Source organism: Solanum tuberosum, unplaced genomic scaffold (genome assembly GCF_000226075.1).
Source record: "Solanum tuberosum cultivar DM 1-3 516 R44 unplaced genomic scaffold, SolTub_3.0 scf00209, whole genome shotgun sequence".
Lineage (NCBI taxonomy): Eukaryota > Viridiplantae > Streptophyta > Magnoliopsida > Solanales > Solanaceae > Solanum > Solanum tuberosum.
In genome coordinates, this window is record NW_006239134.1 from 227,194 (window position 1) to 249,741 (window position 22,548).

Below are 22,548 nucleotides of genomic sequence, written 5' to 3' on the forward strand. Positions count from 1 at the left end.
CTTACTATTTTTAAAATTCTTTTGCAAAAACAAATTTTCAAAAAATAAAACAAAAAAGGAAGGAAATATTCACTTTCTTTTTACGCCAAAAAAATATTTAAACTGTGAGAGAAAATTTTCAAAACAAAAAAGGCACCTTAATATCAAATGAAGGCGTTATTTATATATGGAACCATTAGCTAAATTTTAAAATAATATTAAATTCTCTTTATCATAAAATTGGCAATTTGTATTCTTTTATTATAATATATTGTTTATTTAAAGAATTAACAACTCCCAATTCACATGAAAATAGATGTGTTGACTATCATATATAATCTAGTTTCATCATTATTTTCAAACAAAAGGTTTCTAAGCAATTATGTCTTGGTTATTCGTTCCTTCACATTTCTTTGTATTCCTTTTTTAGTCTTGATCAAATTTTAGTTTGAAGTATATAATTAGTTATATATGTACAGTTTATACGATAAATAAGATTGTTTTTCAAATAATGGATATGTATCATATACCTATTGTTGGATCTGATACACAGTGCTCCAATTATATAACATTACGATTTATAAATCAAGATTATTATTGGGTAATATGTACATATACATCACATTCTAAGTTGGATAAGACCGAAGAGATATTAAAGAGTGCAGATACATAACACATAACTGATTTATTGTTGTCTATATAGCCTTTCAAATTTGAATAAGATTGATGATACATTAAAGAACTTGTTACATGTAAATGATACATTATGTAGTGTTTATGTATCAACAACATTTATATTGAATATGCTAAAACTAATTGAATATTCAACAACATTAAGGTTATATATCAACACCTTAAATATGAATATGATACATTACATAAAACAAAAGCTACTATGACGGTGATGTATCAAATCAATGACACTAACAAAGGGTAATTTAAGAATCAAAATAAACGAGATACATTGGAAATCTGTATCTTTTACAGTGATAGTAGTGTAATGGTAGATCCAACTTTTTTCCCTCTTTTTTGGACATTTTTTCAACAGTATATTTAAAGCTCGAGAATGTGTCCTTCCCCGATTTCTCCGCTCACAAATTTATCACGAATATAATTTGGTATTGTGTACGGATACATATTCTTCTAAATTTGGATAACCGTAGAAGATACATAGCAACACTTGATACATAATAAAATGATACATTTGGTAGAGACTACTTCTTTCCATTTCATAATGTAGTTTCACCAGCAAAAAAGGATCCCCTGGAAACGAATTGTTTGCAAGGAGCAATGTGGATACATCATCGCTTTCACCTTTCCCTTATGCATTTTGTGAAGGTGGAAAGGGAGGAGATCTGGTAGTTCTTTGGAAAAAATGTGGAGCAAAGACTAACTTGGGTTCTTCGAAAAAAATTGTGGAGCGATCTTACTGAAAGGAGAGAGAACAAATCTGAAAATTAAAAAATGAAGGAAGTAAAGATTGAGGGAAAAATCTGGAAATTAAAAAATGAAGGAAGTAAAGATTGAGGGAGTGAAAATAGGAAGAGATTGAGTGAGTAAAAATAGGAAGAGATTGAGGGAGTGAAATAAGGAGTAAAAATGGGAAGAAAAACGTGTACAACTTGATGTATCCGGGAACGATGGGGTTTGGTAGGAAAAAGAGGGATTTTGGAAATATTTTAAAATGATAGGGAATAATAGAAATTATGAAAAATAAAGGTGTGTATATAGGTAATTTATCCTTAAAATTAATATCAAAATAAGTTACTATCATTTCTTAAAATTGAGAATTAATATCAAAATGAAGTCTTTCATAGTGTGAGTTGTGACTACTGATTAACAAATTAATCAAATGTAAATGTTCATTTTTCTTTACACCTTTTTTTCTTGCAATAAAAAAAATCAAAGAAAAATATAATATAAGATTGATAATTAATATCATACCATATTTTTAGAAAAGAAATCAACTTAACAAAACAAAGCAACTTTGTACAGTTCTTTCAACATCCTATTCTTTAAAGAATGAATGTGAAAAATATTCCATGTTAAATAAAAACAATCAATTTTACTTTGGAATATAGAAATAACATAAAAATAAATAAGTAATGAAAAATATATGATAATTGAAAGATATGAGATGTAACCCACTTTTTTTTCTTCTCTAAAGTCTCTTTTTTGGTATTTATTTCTTGGTGTGAATTGTGACACTAACATTTTTTAAGGGTGATTATTTTTTCATTTCTCTTAAATAAATAAATTCTAAAAGAATAAAGAGATAAAAAAATGAAAAAGAAAACTAAAATAATTTTTAAAAAAATCAATTAAATGTATCCATTATTTAGGAGACCAAATTCCAAAATTTGGTATGACATTAATACAATATTCTTAAAATTTAAAATAGTGCATTTATAAGAAAAAGATAAAATTGATACATTTGAATTTATACAGTAGCTAAATACAAGCTTGCAATATACAAATATAAATAAAGTTTGATATATTGCTATTAATTGTGTATCATATTTCTAATGCCTAACTTTATATAATTGTAACGACCCGAACCGTCGTATTTAGGAGAAACAAAAAATCCGGGAAAATTCAAGGCCTTTGTCCCGCCAGAGCAGGGTAGTTGCCGCTAGGGCGGGGTAAGCTAGCGCCAGAGCGGGATAGGCGAGGCAGAACATAAATTACGAGAAATTCTATTTTCTCCATCTTCCTAAAATACCTTAATAAGTCGTAAAACACCCTAGAAACCTCAGAAAAGCTGCTCTAAGCTTGGGAAGGAAGGAGAACAAGATTTCTAATGTAAGGATGGTGATATCTTGCGGATTCTTGGCCAAATTCACAGTCACGACTCTCAGAAAACCGAAATCGAAGACAGAACTTCGTGCAATTGCTTGGCGCCCAGGTAGGCTAGGTTTTATGAATTGAGTAGTTTAAATTTGTGCTCATTGTGTAATATATGTAAATCGATGGTAGGATTTATGCGTAGACCTTCGTGCATCGAATGATTTATGATTTAAACCCTAGAAAGAAGCCTTAGACGATGAATTAGGGTTGAGTATGGTCGAATTAGGGTTTTGCATGAAGAGTGTTGATGAATAATCCATTGTGAGGGTGGTGATTCCATGATTTAGTGATGTATGTTGTTCTTGCTTTCATTGTGATACGTGTAGATATACGAAGTATGCAGTGTTGACTACACTTATTGTAAATAGGGATATATGAATGACAAATAGCGCCATGAATCATAAATTGTTTCTATGATTGTGAGAATATACTTGCGATTGTAGTGTGGGGAATGGATCGGTTGCCACGTTTCAGCATAACTAACTTGGATCGGTTGCCACGTTCTGGCATAACTAACTTGAATCGGTTGCCACGTTTTGGCATAACTATGGGATCAGTTGCCACGTTCCGGCATAACTATGGGATCGGTTGCCACGTTCTGGCATAATTATTGAATCGGGTACCACGTTCCGGTATGTTAACTGTTTCAATTTGGGTTCCATGAGAGGACCAATGATATGCATAATTGTGTAGCTTGAGAAATATGAAGATGTTCGTTGTTCGTAAATGTTGATAATGTGGTACATATTCGATATATACCTGTGACTATATGGTTGTGTTGACTTATATAGGTTGCACTTAGTGGATATATGTTAGGACGGTTTATACTTGATTGTTCCTTGTGTTAAGCGAACTTGTTAGATATAGTGGAAGGGTAAAGTGTTCAAGGGGCGAGTAATGGATAGCAAGGGTTGTTCGTGTGTCATAATGGCGAGAAACAGAGGTAGGGTACGTGAAGTAAGTGCTTAAGTGGAATTCACTTGGAGTAAGGTAATTGTGTTTAGTGGTTAGAAAGCGTGACGTAATGTACTATGTGACCATGGTTGAGTAAGGTGACAAGGAAGTAAGGGTATGACGTGAGCGGATAGTTGGGATGCTTGTAGTGGTAATTGAGGATTTGTTAATGTGTTAGAACGGTTAAGCTATGATCAAGAACCTAGTGTAATTTGGGGATATTTTAAGAGAGGGTAAGGGTAGAGAAGTGAGTGGTCTATTGTATATTTCTACTAGTTGGTTTCTTATGTTATGTGGTGGGCGTCGGGTTGACCGGTGATGCCTACCAGCACGTGTGGTTTGTACTGATACTACTCTTGCTATGTCTTTTTGACATAGTCTGGATGCAGGTTGTTGATGTTCCCTTAGATGAAGATAAAGAACTCTCCAGCAGCTTCTACTCTTCCTTCCGTATGGTGGGAGCTGTGTCTTTTGTCTAATATGTCAGTTTGTACTCTTAGTAGCTCTTGTACCTGTTTAGACTAGACCCTTAGGAGTTGTTAATTTTCCTTACAAGTTTGGATGAAAAGTGTGTCTAAAGGATATTGTTTAAAAAAATAATCATATTATTATATTTATTTCCATTATTTCAAATTTCCGCATGTTTTAATTGTTGGGTATGAGAGTTCTCCTACTTAGGCGGTAGTATGTAGGTGCCTGCACGGCCCGATAAGTTGGATCGTGACAATAATTATATAGATAGATTAGTTAAAAATATTATGTTATGAAACTATTTATATATATATATATATATATATAAAGAGAGAGAATTATAGTAAGCAAAACATAAATATGTGAAGACTAATATATATAAGACAAATACATATATGAAAAAAAAGAGACTAAATCAAAGAATTGCTTCATTAAATCTAAAACGATGAAATATATATTAGGCCTTAGTCGAACAACCTCTCTTTTACAAATAAAATTATGATTTCAAAGATATTACAAAGTTATTCGTATAACCTTCATTTCAGATAAATCGATTCTATGAAAGCAAAATCAAGAGGCAATGGTGACATCATCAACACATGCATCATAATTTATTTATTTTATTAAATTTAAAAATTTCAAGACATATAATGCCAAATAAATTGATAAATGAAGAATAGAAGAGACATACATCTCAACGTTTATTTTACCAAATTCAAAATCAATATTCCATTAAAATACGCACTTAAAAAAAATACATTGAAATCAGAGTATACACCAACTTTCAATATGGAGAATTTCCTTTTGAACGCAACAATTACTTTCAATTGTTTGTTGATTTTGAACGAATTTTTATTGGACACAACATTGATACCCAACAACCACAAATCATTTTACCTCGTAACTTGTGTGAGCCTCTTCTTATTCGTAATATATTTATATGGTCATTGTTTGATGAATTTATCACAATTAATATTTGCCTTTTCAGTTTTCATTCCTTCATATTCTATTCTATAGATTAATTATCATTTTTAGTTTTGCCATTAATCTTTTTTCATTTATGTGAGTTGTCTGTTCAGTTGTCCATTATTAAATCCAATAATCAAGATACAATTAGAGTTTTTCTATTTTAAAATTATAGAAATTGTCAAAGAAAAAGAGAAAATGTCAAAAAAAAAAAAGAAGAGAAAAAAGATAAATATGAATGGTGATCATATACAGGTATCACATCACCAATTCTATGTCTAGATTTATTATATATATATATATATATATAGATTAGTCTATTGCTATGTAGTATTCATGGACTTTATCTTTACTTAGGAAAGAGAATCCAAATACTATATTAAGAGCCTATTTGGTATTACCGCTAAAAAATGCTTATTTTTAGCATTTTTTTTAAAAATAGCTTTTCGAAAAAAGTGCTTTTAAAAAATAATAATTTGTGTTTGGCTAATTCAATTGAAAAGTGTTTTTGAGAATCAAATTATATATGTTGACACCCAATTTTGACCCTCCCCGAGAAGAATTAATTTCCGAGCTTCTTAATTTCAAACAATTTGGAATAATTAATTTGATAAAAATTGCAAATGTTTTTCAAGTTATTTTTAGGTAATTTTAGTCATTTTATAATTTTTAAATAATAAATATATTTTTATATAATTAGTATATTTTATAAATATTCAAAAATCTCGTCAAAAAGATTTTACTTTTACATAAATATTTTGTTTAGTTTAAGTTATAGTTAATATTCTTAAATTAATTAGTTTGATTAAGTTAATTATTTTATTTTGTTAAGATTAAGAAGCTCGTTAATTAATTAATATCAATTTGTCTTATTTAATTACTAGCCAAATCTATCTTAACAAGATCAAATTGGCTAAGTTTTTCTAACCCATTTCAATTCCCAATTCCAATTCAAACCTCCAGCCCACCATTTTATTTCCCAGCCAGCCCAACAACTTAATCCAAATTCCGTCAGCCCACCCAACTCTTAATTCTTTTAACACGGCCCACCTTCCCCTTTCCTTCACAATAGAAACCCAGCAGCCCCAACGTTCACAAAAGCACAGCAGCGATCAGACGGAAAAGCAACAGCAACAGAAGGCAGTATTCTGTTTTCTTTGTTTTCTTCTTCAGACGTCCCTTTCAATTATTAATATCGTAACAGCAGGCAATAGGCACGCGTTTTTCTCCCCTTTCCTCTTCCGGAATGGGTTGAAATCGCAAGGAAAAGGTGTCTCTCCAAAAGGATGAAAGATTTTCGATTTTTAAATTGTAAATGGGCGACCTTGAATCCGATTTCATCCCTTTCCCACCCAAAGATTTCGAACCCTAGTAGTCTCCTATATATATTCTCCTCTTATTCATTGTAAAAGGGGGGAGAGTTGGAATTTTCTTTTTTTTTAGCGAAAATATAAAGAGCAACTTAAGTGGAAGTAGTCTGATAATACTCCGAAAGAGAGGAAATCAACTCGTTTAGGATCTTTGCGTTCTTTTCTCTCGTCAGTGTCGTCCACTGCTCTGTCACAAGTTCCCTTTGAACTCGAGGGAACTATTGGGATATTCTTACCCAGATTTCTTGGTTGTTGTTTGAGTTCCGAAGTTGGTGGTAAAGTCACGGTTCTCACTGCTCGTTTGGTCTCAGTTGGCTCCCCCGAAAAGGTAACACTCTCTACGACCTTGGTTCAGTTTCGCTTTAGATTACAATGACTTATTTGTGTTGTTTTCTTGGTTGTTATGAAGAGTCCTTAGCGTGATTTTCTGGCATTGTTTAATTTAAGTTGTTACGCAGTTTTAGTTTGGATATATTGATCTAGTTCGCTTGTTTAAGTTCTAAATCATAGCGTATGATTATTTTTTTTGGCTGCAACCTTTAGGCTCGTCTAAAATCGATTTCTTTGCTGCTTGTTAATCTTACTTGATGTCCATGATTTTGCACCTAGTATGAATTCTTTTCATGATTAGTTTCGTATTGGTTCGCCCTTATTCCGATTTCTCTTTCTGTGTCAAAGTTTGTTGTCATATATCTTTGTTTTTTCATCTTCGAATCTTGCCGTGATTGACTTGTTAAGACTGTTCTTGAGCTAGTTTTGAGTTGCTGATGTTTGGCTATTTCTCTCTCATTAACCTGACTTCGTTCCTCTTTTACTGTTTGGTACGCCATAATGTTAAGTTTACGCCTCCCTTTCGTTTAGAATTAGTCAAAAAAGAAATGCTTATCTACCGGTAGAGTTGGTCTGAAATCCAAGTTTGTTTTCTTGTTTTCTCTCTTGTTCAAATCTTGGTTTTGTTGGAATTTGGTCCTAAAGGTCACTTGAGGTGTGATGTCTTTGGCGTTAATCTTTCATGGGTGTGACGAGTTGACTTCTTCGGTATAAGGTCAATAGTGGTGATTTGGCTACGTGCTATGTGACTCATTTACTGGTTTATTTCTATGTCTTAATGAATTTTTAATTAATGTGTAAAGGAGGTTTTATAGAATGGTGTGAGTTGAAGGAATCATTTTGGGTCTAATCAAAATTGTCTTCCTTTCTGTTTAGGATTTGTTGTTTGTTTTTGGTGTATTTATCTAAGCTACTTATTCATTCGCTATAGTTTAAGGTGCTAAGTGGTAATTCCCTTGATACATTTATTATTTGGGATTGTTTAAGCATTGTTAAACCATGGTTTGGAGATATTATTATTGGGTTACTAATTTTATTTCTCATTCTTATTGCATGTAAATCTGCTCGAGTCCTCGTGGACTCTACCCTTGCATTTTCTCATTAGGCCACGGAGGCCCAATCCCTTATTCGAGTCTACCGGCCATTTAAAATCGACGAACAGGTCCCGAAGTTGAAAGAAGCAACAAATCGAGAAATTGAAAAGATTGGGCTAAAGTCCCACTCTTAATTCCGAAAAATTTGTATTTTGGGCCTAAGCCCACTTATCTATTGTCTTGCTAGAATTTAGGACATGTGCAGATGACTCAAATGGGCCCAAATACTGTCCCAGGCGGACAGGAAAACCAGATTTGGGCCCAAGTCTCTTTCCCTCTTTATTTTATAGCATTTATTTACTTGTCAATATTTGCTACTAAATCTTAAGCAGATGACTCAAATGGGCCCAAATACTGTCCCAGGCGGACAGGAAAACCAGATTTGGGCCCAAGTCTCTTTCCCTCTTTATTTTATAGCATTTATTTACTTGTCAATATTTGCTACTAAATCTTAAGGTTTTAAAAAGAAAATCCCCAAAAGATACCCGTTTTGGTTTTATAACTTAATTAAATCAATCACCTTTAACGAGGCCTAAAAAATTAATTTTTCAAAATATTTCACTTAGATAAAATCTTAATATTTCCCATTTCCCGGTCCTAATTATAACAATTGTTCAAAATCAGATTAAGTCAAATAAATTTAGCCAAATAATTAATTGCCGGATAACCGCGTATTAGCGGGCATTTCGGGTGCTTTCAAACCCGTCCCGAAATGCTAATAAGAACCTCAAACCCCCCTTGAATATTTTCATTAGATTTCTGTTTTAATCTTTTGAAAAAGTAGTTTTCTTGATTTTTCTTAAAAATTAAGTGACGACTCTTAAAACCAGTTAAATTATATTTCCGAATAAAATAATATCTATATATATATATATATAAAGACAAGTATCAAGGGATGGTTGGCAAAATAGCCACTTTGAAAACTTAGTGGTCTTGATCTTGAGTTGTGTTTTAAACTTGAATGCTTGAACTTATAGCTTGTTGAGAAATTTGTGACATTTGATCCACAGAGTCTCTCTGCTTTTTGTTAGAATTATGGAGAATTTTGTGAATTATGAGCATCCCTATTTATAGTTGTCGAATGAAAGATATGTGATGAGGACGGACTTCATTCGGACAATCAGATTAAAGAGACATGGTGATACTTAATTGGTCGGAACATGTCACTTGTACATACGTAACACATTTTTATTGATCTTTGATTTGGCTATGCATGTTAAGTCATTTTGACATGTGGCATGATCCTATTTGCTTATTCATTTAACTTGACCTGCTACATCATTTGACATGTGACATCAAATTGGGTCTCTAGAATAAGATGCCATATTGAGCTAAAAAAGGTGGGTTCATCATTTGTAACCTAATTTGATGGACTAGATCAATGAAATTCGACTTTAATTAAATCCATATGTATTGAACTTAAATAATTAATCCAACTATATTAATCCACAATATTTATTTAGACATTAGGATAATTTTATGAATTTATATCTTATAAATTTTAAATGATTACACAATATACACAAGTAATAATTTAATTATACAAGACTAAGAGTACAAATTTGTTTAATGGGCTAGAAAATTTATTTATCATGTCAATTTAATATACTGATCTCTACTTAGTATGTTAAATACATACAAAATATATTAGCACAAAAAAGATAAAACTATACCTCTTCCATAATTAAGATAAATAATATTTAATCTTATGCACTTTGTTCAATTTTCATATTTAGATTGTGAACCTAAATTTATACTTACAAAAGTTAATAATTTAATAATCTTTCATATATAAGCTAAACTTTATAAACTAAATCATCTACTATAGACATACATATGAATACATGATCTACTAAATTTTTATTAAAATTAAACAAATAATTATTCTATACTAAATATTATTTCAAATTACATAATTAATAACATATATCCCAACCATCTGAACACCTAGAGCCACCACACACTTCTAGTGATCATTTGGAGGCATCTGTTATAACTTGAGCTAATAGCCTAATACCAAAAAAAGAACTTGTTTCTTCTTTTGTTTCCCTAGTATTTCTATTAATTCTTCAACATCAACTCGAATTCTTAATTTATCGGTTGAGGTGAACTCAAAATTTAAAGACTTTGGTGTACCAATATTATCTTAATTTAGCATTAGAGAAACTTTCAATGGTCAAGGTGGGTTTGTTCTACTTAATGATCAGTTCGAACCCTTATCTAGCAATTTTAATGTTATAAATAAACCTCCTTTAAATTTAGAACTTATAAATGATTCTGGTTGGGCTCAAACCAAGGTAGCGAGGGCGAATACTTCGGTCTGTACCAGTCGTACAAAGTGTCATTCTATACTTTTCAAAGATAACGGATGCATGTGTACCCTTACCTATGTATGTAGGTTCGCCTCTGTTTATCGAAAATGAAACTGCTCAACTATTGAAATAAGTCTCACTTGTCAAACGGTAGACTTCATTAAGGGTATGACTTATTATAATATAAAGTTGAAGAGCAATGTAAAACTCAAAATGTTGAGCTAATTAGAATTTGTGATAGCCCATCAAGAAAATGAGAAATAAAAACAAAAAGAGAAAAATGACTTCAAATTGTCTTAATCCTTACTCTAAGACAAATAAAACTTGTTGCTCTCATTGCACCAACTAGCATGCATTATTTTGATTGATTCATACGAAACCTCCTACTTTAATTATTCCTTTAATTTTTATCTCCACCTTAACTTTCTTTATTGAACTTGTGAGCATAAACAAAAATAATATTATTCTTTCCCTCCTAATTTATGTACTACTTTTTAAAATTAAATTAAATTAGATCAATTTAATATTTTAATATAAAAATTTAGATATATGTACTATAAGTTACCGTTCTTCTTATGTCAATATAATTAAAGTTGTATTTTAAAATATTAATCAAAGTTCGTATTGTTTGAATTTCGAAAAGCAAAAAATATCATATAAATTTGGATAAAATGATTATATGACTACTCATTTAGATATTATGAGATTTTTTTAAAAATAAAATAATCCAAAAACTCACAAAAAAGGTGAAGGGAGTATTATTTTTTAAAACTATTAAAGATTAAGGAGATTACATAAAATTTACTCAAAGAAAAGACAAAGAGTACTATAAACAACCAAATCCCCAAACCATATACTCCCTCAAATTTATTTTATGTAGTACTATCTTTTTATTAATTTAATCTACTTAAAAGGTGACATCATTCAGTAATTAAAAACAATGAAATCTTAAATATCATTTATATTTAATACCACGTTTTTATAATTACATAAATTTTATGATATACTTCTAAAACTATACCACCTACCAGTCCACCACTGGTGTATTAGCTTCGCAGTATTTTTTTTAAAAAAAATAAGAAGAGGAGAAGTGTGACTTATTTTAGATGTTTTAAGTAAAATAATTTTTACATATTTTATAATATTGGAGTAAGATGAATAGGAGGGTAGATGGTTGAGTTGGTTCAGATTTTTTAAATATCAAATTAAATTATTTGTGTTAAATTTTTAAATTCATGAACTAAAGCTAATAAAACTCAGGTTTTTCAACCTCGAGTTTTTTTGATCATTTTTAGATTTTTTCGATAAAGTATTATAAAAATATATAATTAACTTGTGCTCCAAATGTTGTTTTAGTCCTACCAATATACAACTATCTAAGGTGTTTCTTAAGAAAATAACACAAAATATGATATCAATGCTGACACTAAAATATTCAACAAAAAATAATAATGAAAACGCATAAAATAAATACTATAAATTAATAAGACATAATGAAAATGATTATAATTTAAAAGTACTCAAACATTGCTAAAATAAGTCTAATAAGTAATAAGTATTTAAGTACATGATTAAATATTAAAGAAAACTTAAAATTAGGTTATGTATCATAAATGTTTAAGCCAATGTAAAGCTAAAGAACAAATATTTAACATTATTGTCACTCTTAGTGTTGAATTAATTTATTTTGTTACCATCAATACTAATTTGATTTTGATTCGAGCTTAATTAGAATTACTAATATCTATGGATTATAACATTTATTGGACCATTCAAAATTTCAAGTATCAAAATCTAGAAATAATATGATAAAAGATTACAATTATGAAAAAATATAAGAAATATTTAGAAATTATATTAAAGTAAATATTTTTATGTATAAAATAAATTTTAAAACTAATATATATATTGTCGGATTAATTTGACCTCATGGTGATTTTTTTTTTTTAGTTAAAATCAATCAACTCAAGTATAGTGGTTTTTTTTTTCAATACCAAATCAAGTCAATCAAATCATTAGTCGAATTTTATTCAATTTGACTTGATTCAATTTTCGGTTCAATTTCGTAATTTCAAATAAAATAATAAATTCTAACTTGTAACTTATGTTAAAAAAATTGTATGTGTGTTTTAAAGGAAATTGGAAGACAAAATTAGGAGGTGAGATTAATATAAGTCCAAGGAAGTGAGCAAAATTAGGCAAGTCCAGCCAAACGCCCTTTTATTAAATAAAAGAAGAAAAATGAAATACGTCGATTTTTTGCTGGAAAGCAGACGTCACCATCAGCGGTCATTGTGTGTGTGTGGGAGTCCCATCTATATATACTTCCATTTATTACTTTCTCCGTCTATTTTTAATTTTTTGATATATTATTTTGAAATGTCTAATGGTAATATTTATCTAATTTATAAAGTCAATAAAAGAATTTATGATTTTGTATTTATTTTAATCTTGATATTAAATATTATTCATTTTTCTAATAGGAATGAATTGATATCAATTACTACTTTTTAATTTACGAGTTAAGTTAATAATAGACAGTGAAGAGGAAGGAAGGAGAGGGAATATTAGTTATATAAAACAAAAAGGAAGGAAGGCAGGAATTTGGTGAATAAGAGTGGCACTCCATTACAGCTGGATAATGTCTTGTTGTGTGTGGGTTAACTTTTCACATGACATCTTTTTTATTCAACTGAAAATGCTTATCTTTATCTCCTCCTTTCTTGTGAGTAACACCTATTTTCTTGCTTGCTTGTGTTAATTAGTATAATTATAATTATGTTTTGCAGCAGAAAAGAAGACAAAAACAAGTGTCTGCTTGCATGGTGGTTCTACGTATTTGTCTTTGTATCTTCCACTAAATTATTAGTCACTCACGAACGAGTACTGACTACTGACTTAATTTTACACAGATTCTCCTCGAATATCGCACCAGGTATCATCAAATGCATTTGGTCTTTACCATATATTTGTGTAAAACACAGTAAATAAAAGTTTTGTTATTCTCATTTTTAATATATCACTGTTAATCACGTGTTTTCTTCATAGATGTTAAGCCTATTAAACTGATGAGATTTATTCTTGCAGTTGGAACAGAAGTACAACAACAACTATTACTGCGCCTAATTAATTCCTACACAAGTTGGTAGCGCCTAATGAAATTTGTTTTGATTTTCAATTCTTCTTTCTGATAGAAATAATTAGTAGCATGGAGGTGTGTTCAAACTTTTGAGGAAAGAAAATATGGAACAGAGGTCTCTTGAAAGAGTTGTTTCACAGAGGGCTCTGCAAATAGGAAGCTCATTTCCATGCCAAATTTGTGTGCTTGGCTTTCTATCTGGTGTTTGTCTCACTTCTTTATTTCTTGCTTCATTTGGTGGCCTTTCACTTTCATCTCCAATTTCAACATTCACTTCTTCTTCAACAACCTTAATAAGTAAGTAGACATCATTTTTCTTCCCTTCTCTTTCAATGTTTTTGTTTTTGTTGATAATGATGGAGCTTAGCTTGATTGTTCTATACTTATATATTCGATGATATTGAAGGTTTCAGTTTTGGATATCACCAAGAGTGTTTTTTAAGCAACCTAAGTTTGGAATTATTTGAATTTCACCTCTTTTCTTTTTATTCAAATCCAAATAAAGCCTCTACTTTGACTGTTGTCATACCTTTCTATTGAGAACAGAGGTCACCGAAGTTGCTTGGATTTTTCACTCTGTGTCGACACGGGTGTTGGTGTAGGTGACCCATTTTGGGCACTTTGATCAAAATCAATGGGAAAATTCTGGACAGTTAATGATTTTTGTGATCAATACAAAAACTAAGTTGAAATTGAAAAAAATGGAATACCTTTTCTATGTCACTCCTTTTCCTTGAATCTCCTTCAACGTTTCTCCACATAATATCTCATAATTTAGGTTTTATAACTCTATTTTTGGTGAATCCCCGTACTCATATCCATATCCCCGAATCGTAAAAATGAAGGATCCGACCTCTAGATCGGCAACCATATCGGACACCAATCTCATAGACATAGATAGGATATTGGATTAGCAGCGGCATGACTGCTGACAAATTAAATCAAACTATGGGATTTAACTACTTTGCCTAGTCATTACAATCTAAAGTTAGTGCAATAGAAAACAGTAATTAAGCTAGTGTTTATTAACGTCCTGTGTTGTGACTCTACAGATATTCCCAGTATAGTAAATGAGAAGAAAATTGGTTGTGATCGTCGTCTCTTAAGCACTAAACAACATATTATTACATCTTCCTGTCACTAGTACACAACCAGAAATGAATCTTATGTACTGACCTTGTTACAGGTGGAGATTGCAATGTTAAACAAAAGAATATAGAAAGGCGGTTCTTTTCCCACGAAAAGTTGGCACTGGGGGTACATGAGAGGGTGTCATTACTCTACTCATCTTGGGGTAATTTAGTGAATCAATCAGCAAATGAAGGCAAATCCAACTTACCAAAAGCACCTCATTTGGAGGACTGCAAGCTAAGTGCAGAAACAAATGAACGACTTGATACCCGACTTCAAAATGATAGCTTCCCTCCATGGACTATATGGAAGGGACAGTTAGATAACTTCCCGTGGACAGCTGAAGGTGAACAGCTTCGATATTATAGACATCAAACAGTATCTGAAGGAGCTTATCCTCCCTGGGTATGTTATTTTCATGCATTACTTCTATGCATAACCCAATTTGTAAAAGAATGAAGATACACCTGTACTAGACATTTTTTCTTATTAAAAACTGTTAAATATAGTACCAAAGAGCATTTCAAATATAAGAATGAATTGCAGATCAAGGGCTCAGATGAAGAGAATTACCCTTTAACCAGGAAGGTGCAACGTGACATATGGCTCCATCAACATCCTTTGAACTGCAGTGATGGAAATGTAAAGTTTCTGATAGCTGACTGGGAGAGAATACCCGGGTTCGGTATTGGTGCACAGATAGCTGGAATGTGTGGTCTTCTTGCAATAGCAATCAATGAGAAAAGGGTTCTTGTTACGAGCTATTATAACCGTGCTGACCACAATGGTTGTGAAGGTAGTTCTAACTGTCACTGCATGTTCTTTACACTTTTATATCCCTTTGGGTCATCCAGTTCAACAACAATTGACCAAATATAGTTGTAGAAACCACAGGAGATTTGAGAGCACCAAAAAGTGATAACTTTCCTATTAGTTTGATTCTATAGCATACGTCTTGTTTTGTTGTTAAACCTTCAAAAATTGATTGGTCTCTAAACAAACATTAAATTATGCAGTGTTAAGTAAGACTATGGAGTTTCTTCCTTAATGTATTTTGAAGTTGATACATGATATTGATATGTTACTTTATGTATGTGTATATGGCTATTGGCGTGAAATTCTATCAATATTGCCTTCATAGGTTCATCACGCTCCAGTTGGTCTTGCTACTTCTTTCCAGAAACATCTCCGGAATGCAGAGATCGTGCTTTTGAGCTCATGAAACACAAAGAAGCATGGGAAAAAGGGATCATAACGATAAAAGAAAACTATACGTCTAAAGAGATATGGTCTGGACGCACTCCCAGGTAAAGCTATTACAGACGCCATCGTGAAAATTAATATACACCCTGCAATAGCAACTATGGATAAAGTATTATATAATTTATGCAACTGATAGCATCTCAATTTCAGGTCATGGGGAAAACCTTGGAGTTATTTGCAGCCAACAACAGATATTAATGGAAGTTTAATTGCTTATCATCGCAAAATGGATAGGAGGTGGTGGCGTGCTCAGGTAGTAGATGCCTGTTGCTTTTTCTAGTGCATTCGCATATGCATTTCATGATTTCTATATCTTCTCCAGGCAGTGCGCTACCTAATGCGGTTTCAGACTGAGTACACATGTAACTTGCTGAACCATGCACGGCATGCAGCATTTGGCTGGGAAGCAGCGAGAATGGTTCTTGAAAGTCAATTTAGAGATTTTCCCAAGGTAGCAAACTCTATTCATGATCTCTTCTTGACTAGAAGATATATCTTCATCAGGGCTATTACTTGTTCATCCAATTGTGAATTGTGATAGAGTTTATGGTTATCCTCGTTCGTCAATCAATTTAATATAGATTTCTTCTATTTCCCTATGTCCATTCCATCATTACATTTGTGACAATCCTTAGTCTTGTTTGTTCACATGGAGAAGTAGAAAACCGATTGTTTATGATGTTTCAATGTGATTCTTTATGATTAAAAAGATCTTTTTGTCATTTTCTTTCTCAGGGAGTAGACAAGGCGGCCAAACATGACATCGAAAGTTTTGTATGGTCAAGTCATACACCTTGGAGTCCTAGGCCAATGTTGAGCATGCATGTTCGAATGGGCGACAAGGCATGTGAGATGATAGTTGTTGGGTTCAAAGAATACATGCATCTTGCTGAGCGGATAAGAAAGCACTTCCCTAATCTTAAGAGCATCTGGCTTTCGACAGAAATGCAGGTATATCTCACTTTTCTCATACTTGGCCAGGTAGTTTTCCACCCTGATTGTCATAATCACACATGTTCAACATAACAGGAAGTTGTAGATCAATCAAGACTGTACCCTCATTGGACGTTTTACTACACAAATGTGACACGCCAAATGGGTAACATGACAATGGCAACTTATGAAGCCAGTCTTGGGAGGGAGACGAGCACAAATTATCCTCTTGTTAATTTTTTGTTGGCAAGTGAAGCCGATTTCTTCATTGGAGCATTGGGATCGACATGGTGTTTCCTCATAGACGGTATGAGGAATACCGGAGGGAAAGTCATGTCTGGATACTTGAGCGTTAACAAGGATCGATTTTGGTAGCTATACAATGGAGCTTCTAACTCCATCTATGCATAAGAAAAGTGCTAGCAGGGTGTTTGGATGCTAATCACATCAGTTCTTACATGTAAATTGTTCATTGTAAAAAAAAGTTAAATTAAATTGGCATAATACATAAATATGTCATTTAACTTGGCTTCCGCTGACATCTATGCCCCAACTTTGGGTGTGCATAACTAGACACTTAAATTTGTATAAAAATTGAACAAGTAGGCACACGTGTCCTACGTGACATAATACACGTAGGACACAAAATTGTCATGTAGGACACCATATCGGACGATTGTGTCTATATGTTTAATTTTATACGAGTTTAAGTGTTTATTTGTGCATATTTGAAGTTAAAGGTCATAGTTGTCAGCTGAAGTCAAGTTAAGGGTCATGTTTATGTATTATGCTAATTAAAATTGCCTCACAAATATTGTCACAACTTCTATATAACTAATCACATTTTCTTGTAAATACATGAATTATTTTATTGAATACCTACATTACTAGTTAAGTTATCATGTAACTTAACCTACAAAAACTTAATTAATTTGATGAAAAGAGTCATCAACATTTTCTTCATCTCTCAAGGTCTTTAATTTCCTTGATTGACCATCTTTAGTTTTCCATTGATTTATCTCACTGTAAACAACTAAAACTGTGCTTCACTATATCTATATTACCTGAACAACATATACTCTTAACTTGAATGTTAAATTACTATAATATTCCTAACTTAGGTTGTGACTTTTTCGATGAATTGTGACATTTTCAAAAGGGTTGTGATTTTCGATGAGTTGTGACTTTTCCGATAAGTTGTGACTTTTTTCAAAGGGTTGAGATTTTTCGATGAGTTGTGACTTTTCCAAAGAGTTGTGACTTTTCAACAAGGTGTGACTTTTCCAAAGGTTGTAACTTCTCGGAAAGGTCATGACTTTTCAGATAAGACACAAAAAATATTTGTTCATACTACCCTTTATTGACTATAAATAAAGGGTTTCCTCTCATTTTTTACCCACATTTTTTTTAATCTTCTACTCTTCTTCTTCTTGCATTTTTTGAAAATTTCGTGTGATTTATTATCGTTGAGTGAGTTCAAAGTTTAGCAGAATATGAGGTACAACTATTCTGATGAAGTACATCGATCTATCTTGAGAGGGTATATTTCTTAACCTCGAGTACTTGAGGAAAATAATTTTCATACTACCCTTTATTGACTATAAATAAAGGGTTTCCTCTCATTTTTTACCCACATTTTTTTTAATCTTCTACTCTTCTTCTTCTTGCATTTTTTGAAAATTTCGTGTGATTTATTATCGTTGAGTGAGTTCAAAGTTTAGCAGAATATGAGGTACAACTATTCTGATGAAGTACATCGATCTATCTTGAGAGGGTATATTTCTTAACCTCGAGTACTTGAGGAAAATAATTCTGATGATATGATAATTATTTGTTTGCTTAATATATACATTAGTATGTAATGTTCTAATATATGAAGTTAACATGATGTAGTCTAAATTAATTTGTTTTTTTAACAATTTCTCTTGTGATGTAGATAAATGCTTTTGAATATCTTTTTCCTAAATTATTGAACTTCTCAAGAGTTAGAGAATTATCACGATTTATTTTTTAATGCTCAAGACAAAAGAATGATTTTATTTATCAATGCTACTTATGTGATTTAGATTGTCATGAAATTTTCTTCAAAATAGTTATTACTATATAAACATTGCCCTTTTGTTTTACTGATTTATTATTTCTTAATTTTTCAGTATTTTAGACAAAGAAATGATCATATGACTTGTAAAAACATCATGTGAAGTTTGTATTAGTTTATTTTTATTATTTATTTAATCACGACAAATGTGAAAATATGTGAATATATATGAATCATTTAAAATTTATTATTTATAAAATAATTTTATATTCAGTAATATGGAATAAACATTTTCATTTTGTCCCTACACTAACTTAAAATCTAATAACTATGAAAAATAGTAACATTAATTAAAATTTATTACAAATTCAACTATTGCACATTAATTCTTTAGCTATAAAATTATAAATTTTCTTAGTTATTACTAATTATTGCAAACGTTATTCACACTCTTTTACATTCTTTAGTTATAATATTATAAATCCTCATAGTTATTACATTAATTATTTCTATCTTTCATCATTCCTTATATTAACTTTTCACCAAAAAATTTTCATATTATTATACTGCCACAATATATGTGATAACACGGTATTGTTATTTTTCCTTGCACGAATCATGCTAGGTTGAATAAATTAAAAATTGTCTACAAGTAAATGACTATATCTTTCTTAGGTGTAAGATCAACATTTGATTATATATATAATTTCACAGATAGAATATATATTTTTTTAATTTTAATTTTTAGTTTTTCCTGTGAAAAAAAAACGAAACCTTTCTCAGTTAATAACTATCTTTGATTTATGTACACCATCAATCAAGAAGTCAAATATGAGAGCCAACAACGTCATATATTATGTTATAACTTATAAAATAAAAATTAATATACAAAATAGTTCTAAAAATAAAATGTAGTTGTTCTCTTCACATGTTCATATAATATCTAAACAATCTAACGTGGAATACACGTGCAAAGCACACCTAATTAGATGATAAGAAAAATACACAGCAAATATCGTTTATAAGGTAATATTAGTGAGATACGACTAATTATATGATTGTACCTCATCAAATTGAAATAAATATATACATTATTGCATTTATCTAATAATTTTTTTCATTGACCATCTTCATAGGTTCGCATGAATAAGAGATATATGATGATCCACATTGAACATTCACAAAAGAATCTGCAATATTATTTGTGCAAAGCTTATTATTCAAATGTTCGCTTAAATAAAAAATACTATTAACTATAACATATATTTTTTAAATTGGTAATCATGTGCAACGCAAGTGTAGAAAAACTAGTACCAAATTAGTCACCAGCCATTTCACAATGGAGTTGTTTTGTTGCTGGTTAGAGTTATATAGATAGGTAATGTAGGAATTAATTATGAAATATGTAACTTAGAGATTATAATGCATGAATATATTTTTTAGAATGTTTGGTTTATTGTATTAAATTATTATATATTACATAATTTTTAAAATAAAATATTTATTTATTATACCTTCGAAATTTCAACAGTTCAATTAGCTAATTTTATTTATCTCTAATAGATTGAGAATAGGAAGAGCCTAGCAGTGAGCAACATCTCCATTCTTGCTCTTCAAGGGATAAATTTCTAACTTTAATATTCTTATCCATGTATTATTAATTTTTTGTATTAGTTATTCCTTGTTCTTTTTTTCGTTTAAAGTATTATACAACTTAGCTTTTTTCTATATATATATATATATATATATATATGTCACAATCCAAAAAAAATAATCTATAACAGTTATCCAATCCCGGTAAGCAAACCAATTACATGACTCTGTGCCTATAGTTGGGGAGTTTCGTAATGTTTTTCCTACTAATTTTTCTGGTATTCCTCACGATAAGGGTTAGAGCCGTCAATATGGACTAGGACCGTAGGGTCAGCCTGGCCTAACCCGTGATTTAATAGGGCTGGACTACGATTTTTGGAGCCCAGGCCATTTAAGAAAAGGGTTTTTTAGCCCGGCCTGAATAATTCTGCCGATTTGTGGGGCTTGAGAAATATGGATAGAGCCGGCCCGTGGGTTAAATAAAATTAATTAAAAAAATAAAAATAAAATAGAGTATTAAAAATAACAAGAGTCTAAACTCAAAATCTATTTAAAGTTTGAAATATTACAATTTAAATATAAATTATGTTTATAAAATATGTACTACATAAAATAAAAATTTTCTAAAATTTCTAGGGAATCACTACATAGGTCGTAACCTATGTAATGTTGTCATAGTTTTTATTTTTTATTATGATCATTGGAAAACAATTGGATTAATATTTCTATTTAGCTATTTATTGTTTTACTTGAAATCAAACTTAATATATATTATAAAGATAATTTTATCTGTAGATTTGATTAACAAGTAGTAACACTAACACCATGTAATATTTTTTTGTCGATATTTATGATAACATTTTTAAATTATAATTTAATTAAAAAAATTATAAAAAATATACTTTTAAAAGAAGAGAGTTGGCCCGACAAAGCTCGTAGCCCACATACTTATGGGCTGGGCCGACCATTTTCTGGCCCACACAAAAAAATGGGCTAGCTCGGCCTGGCTTGTAAAATTTCAAAGCTTGTATGGGGTGGACCAGTCCATATTGACAGCTCTAGTAAGGGTATTGACTTAAGAATTGATTTTAGATTGGATACTCAATTCATTTTTATTTCTCCATATATAATGTGGCGCGTGTTGAGTTGAGGAAGTTGAAGGAACAATTACAGGATTTATTGAGTAAAGAATTAATAGATTGAGTGTCTTACCTAGGGTGCACTAGTCATATTTGTGAATAAGAAGGATTGCACAATGCATGTCATGTGTATTGAAAATAGGCAGCTAAAAATGTTACAATCAAGAATAAATATTATTTTCCTTGTATTGATGATCTTTTTTATCAACTATAGAGTGGTTCGGTCTTTTCAACGATTGATTTGAGATAGAGTTACCACAACTTGAAGATTATAGCTCCAGATATTCCCAAGACAACTTTTAGCCTATATGGGCACTATGATCTCTATGTTATATCATTTGGTTTGACTAATGCACTGACAATATTTATGAACTTGATGAATTACGTGTTCAAATCGTACTTGGATTTTTTAAAGATATTTTAATATATCTTTCGCAGGGAAAAACATGACTACAGTACTTGAAGATGATGCTTAAGGTTTTGAAGGATCAAAAGTTGTATGCTAAGTTATTCAAGTGTGAATTTATGTTGGATACGGTATCTTTCTTGGGTCACATGGTAAGTAATAAGGGTATTAGAGTTGATCCGAAGAAGATTAAGGTTTTCTCACAGTTAGTCCAAACCGACTACACCTACAGAAACTTAGAGTATCTTAGGCCTGACAAGTTATTGTAGGTGGTTCATAAAGAAATTTTGGTTATACTGAAATCATTCACCTGCTTGACACAAAAACGTGTTCTATCCAGGTAATCGTGTGAGTGTGAGCTTTCAAAAGCTCAAAACTATATTGACCACGGTGTCAGTTTTGACATTAATTATCATTAGGATCTAAGTGTTATGTTGTGTATTATGATGTTCCACATATCAATTTGGGATGTGTTTTGATTTGTCTACATAACTTAAGATGCATGAGAACTACTCCACTCAAGACATGGAGTTGACACCTGTCTTGAATATGTGAAAACATTACTTATAAAGTGTGCATTGTG

General features: G+C 31.0%; 1 protein-coding gene across 4 annotated transcripts; it reads left to right on the forward strand.

Annotated features, from left to right (window-relative positions):
• Window positions 1-12,938: 12,938 nt before the first annotated feature.
• On the forward strand, window positions 12,939-17,665 carry LOC102594796 (uncharacterized). 4 transcript variants are annotated; one of them, XM_006355851.2, is made up of 10 exons: window positions 12,939-13,048; window positions 13,236-13,258; window positions 13,411-13,759; window positions 14,649-14,998; window positions 15,140-15,389; window positions 15,735-15,900; window positions 16,007-16,109; window positions 16,179-16,307; window positions 16,592-16,807; window positions 16,886-17,665. In XM_006355851.2, exons 3-10 carry the CDS (start codon window positions 13,567-13,569, stop codon window positions 17,162-17,164), a joined length of 1,686 nt encoding a protein of 561 aa, XP_006355913.1. In that variant the 5' UTR covers window positions 12,939-13,048; window positions 13,236-13,258; window positions 13,411-13,566; the 3' UTR covers window positions 17,165-17,665. The 4 variants fall into 4 exon arrangements, with proteins under 4 accessions (XP_006355913.1, XP_006355915.1, XP_006355916.1 ...); XM_006355853.2 differs by having other exon boundaries at window positions 13,518-13,759; XM_006355854.1 differs by lacking the exon at window positions 12,939-13,048 and having other exon boundaries at window positions 13,055-13,258; window positions 15,774-15,900.
• The last annotated feature ends 4,883 nt before the right edge of the window (window positions 17,666-22,548 follow it).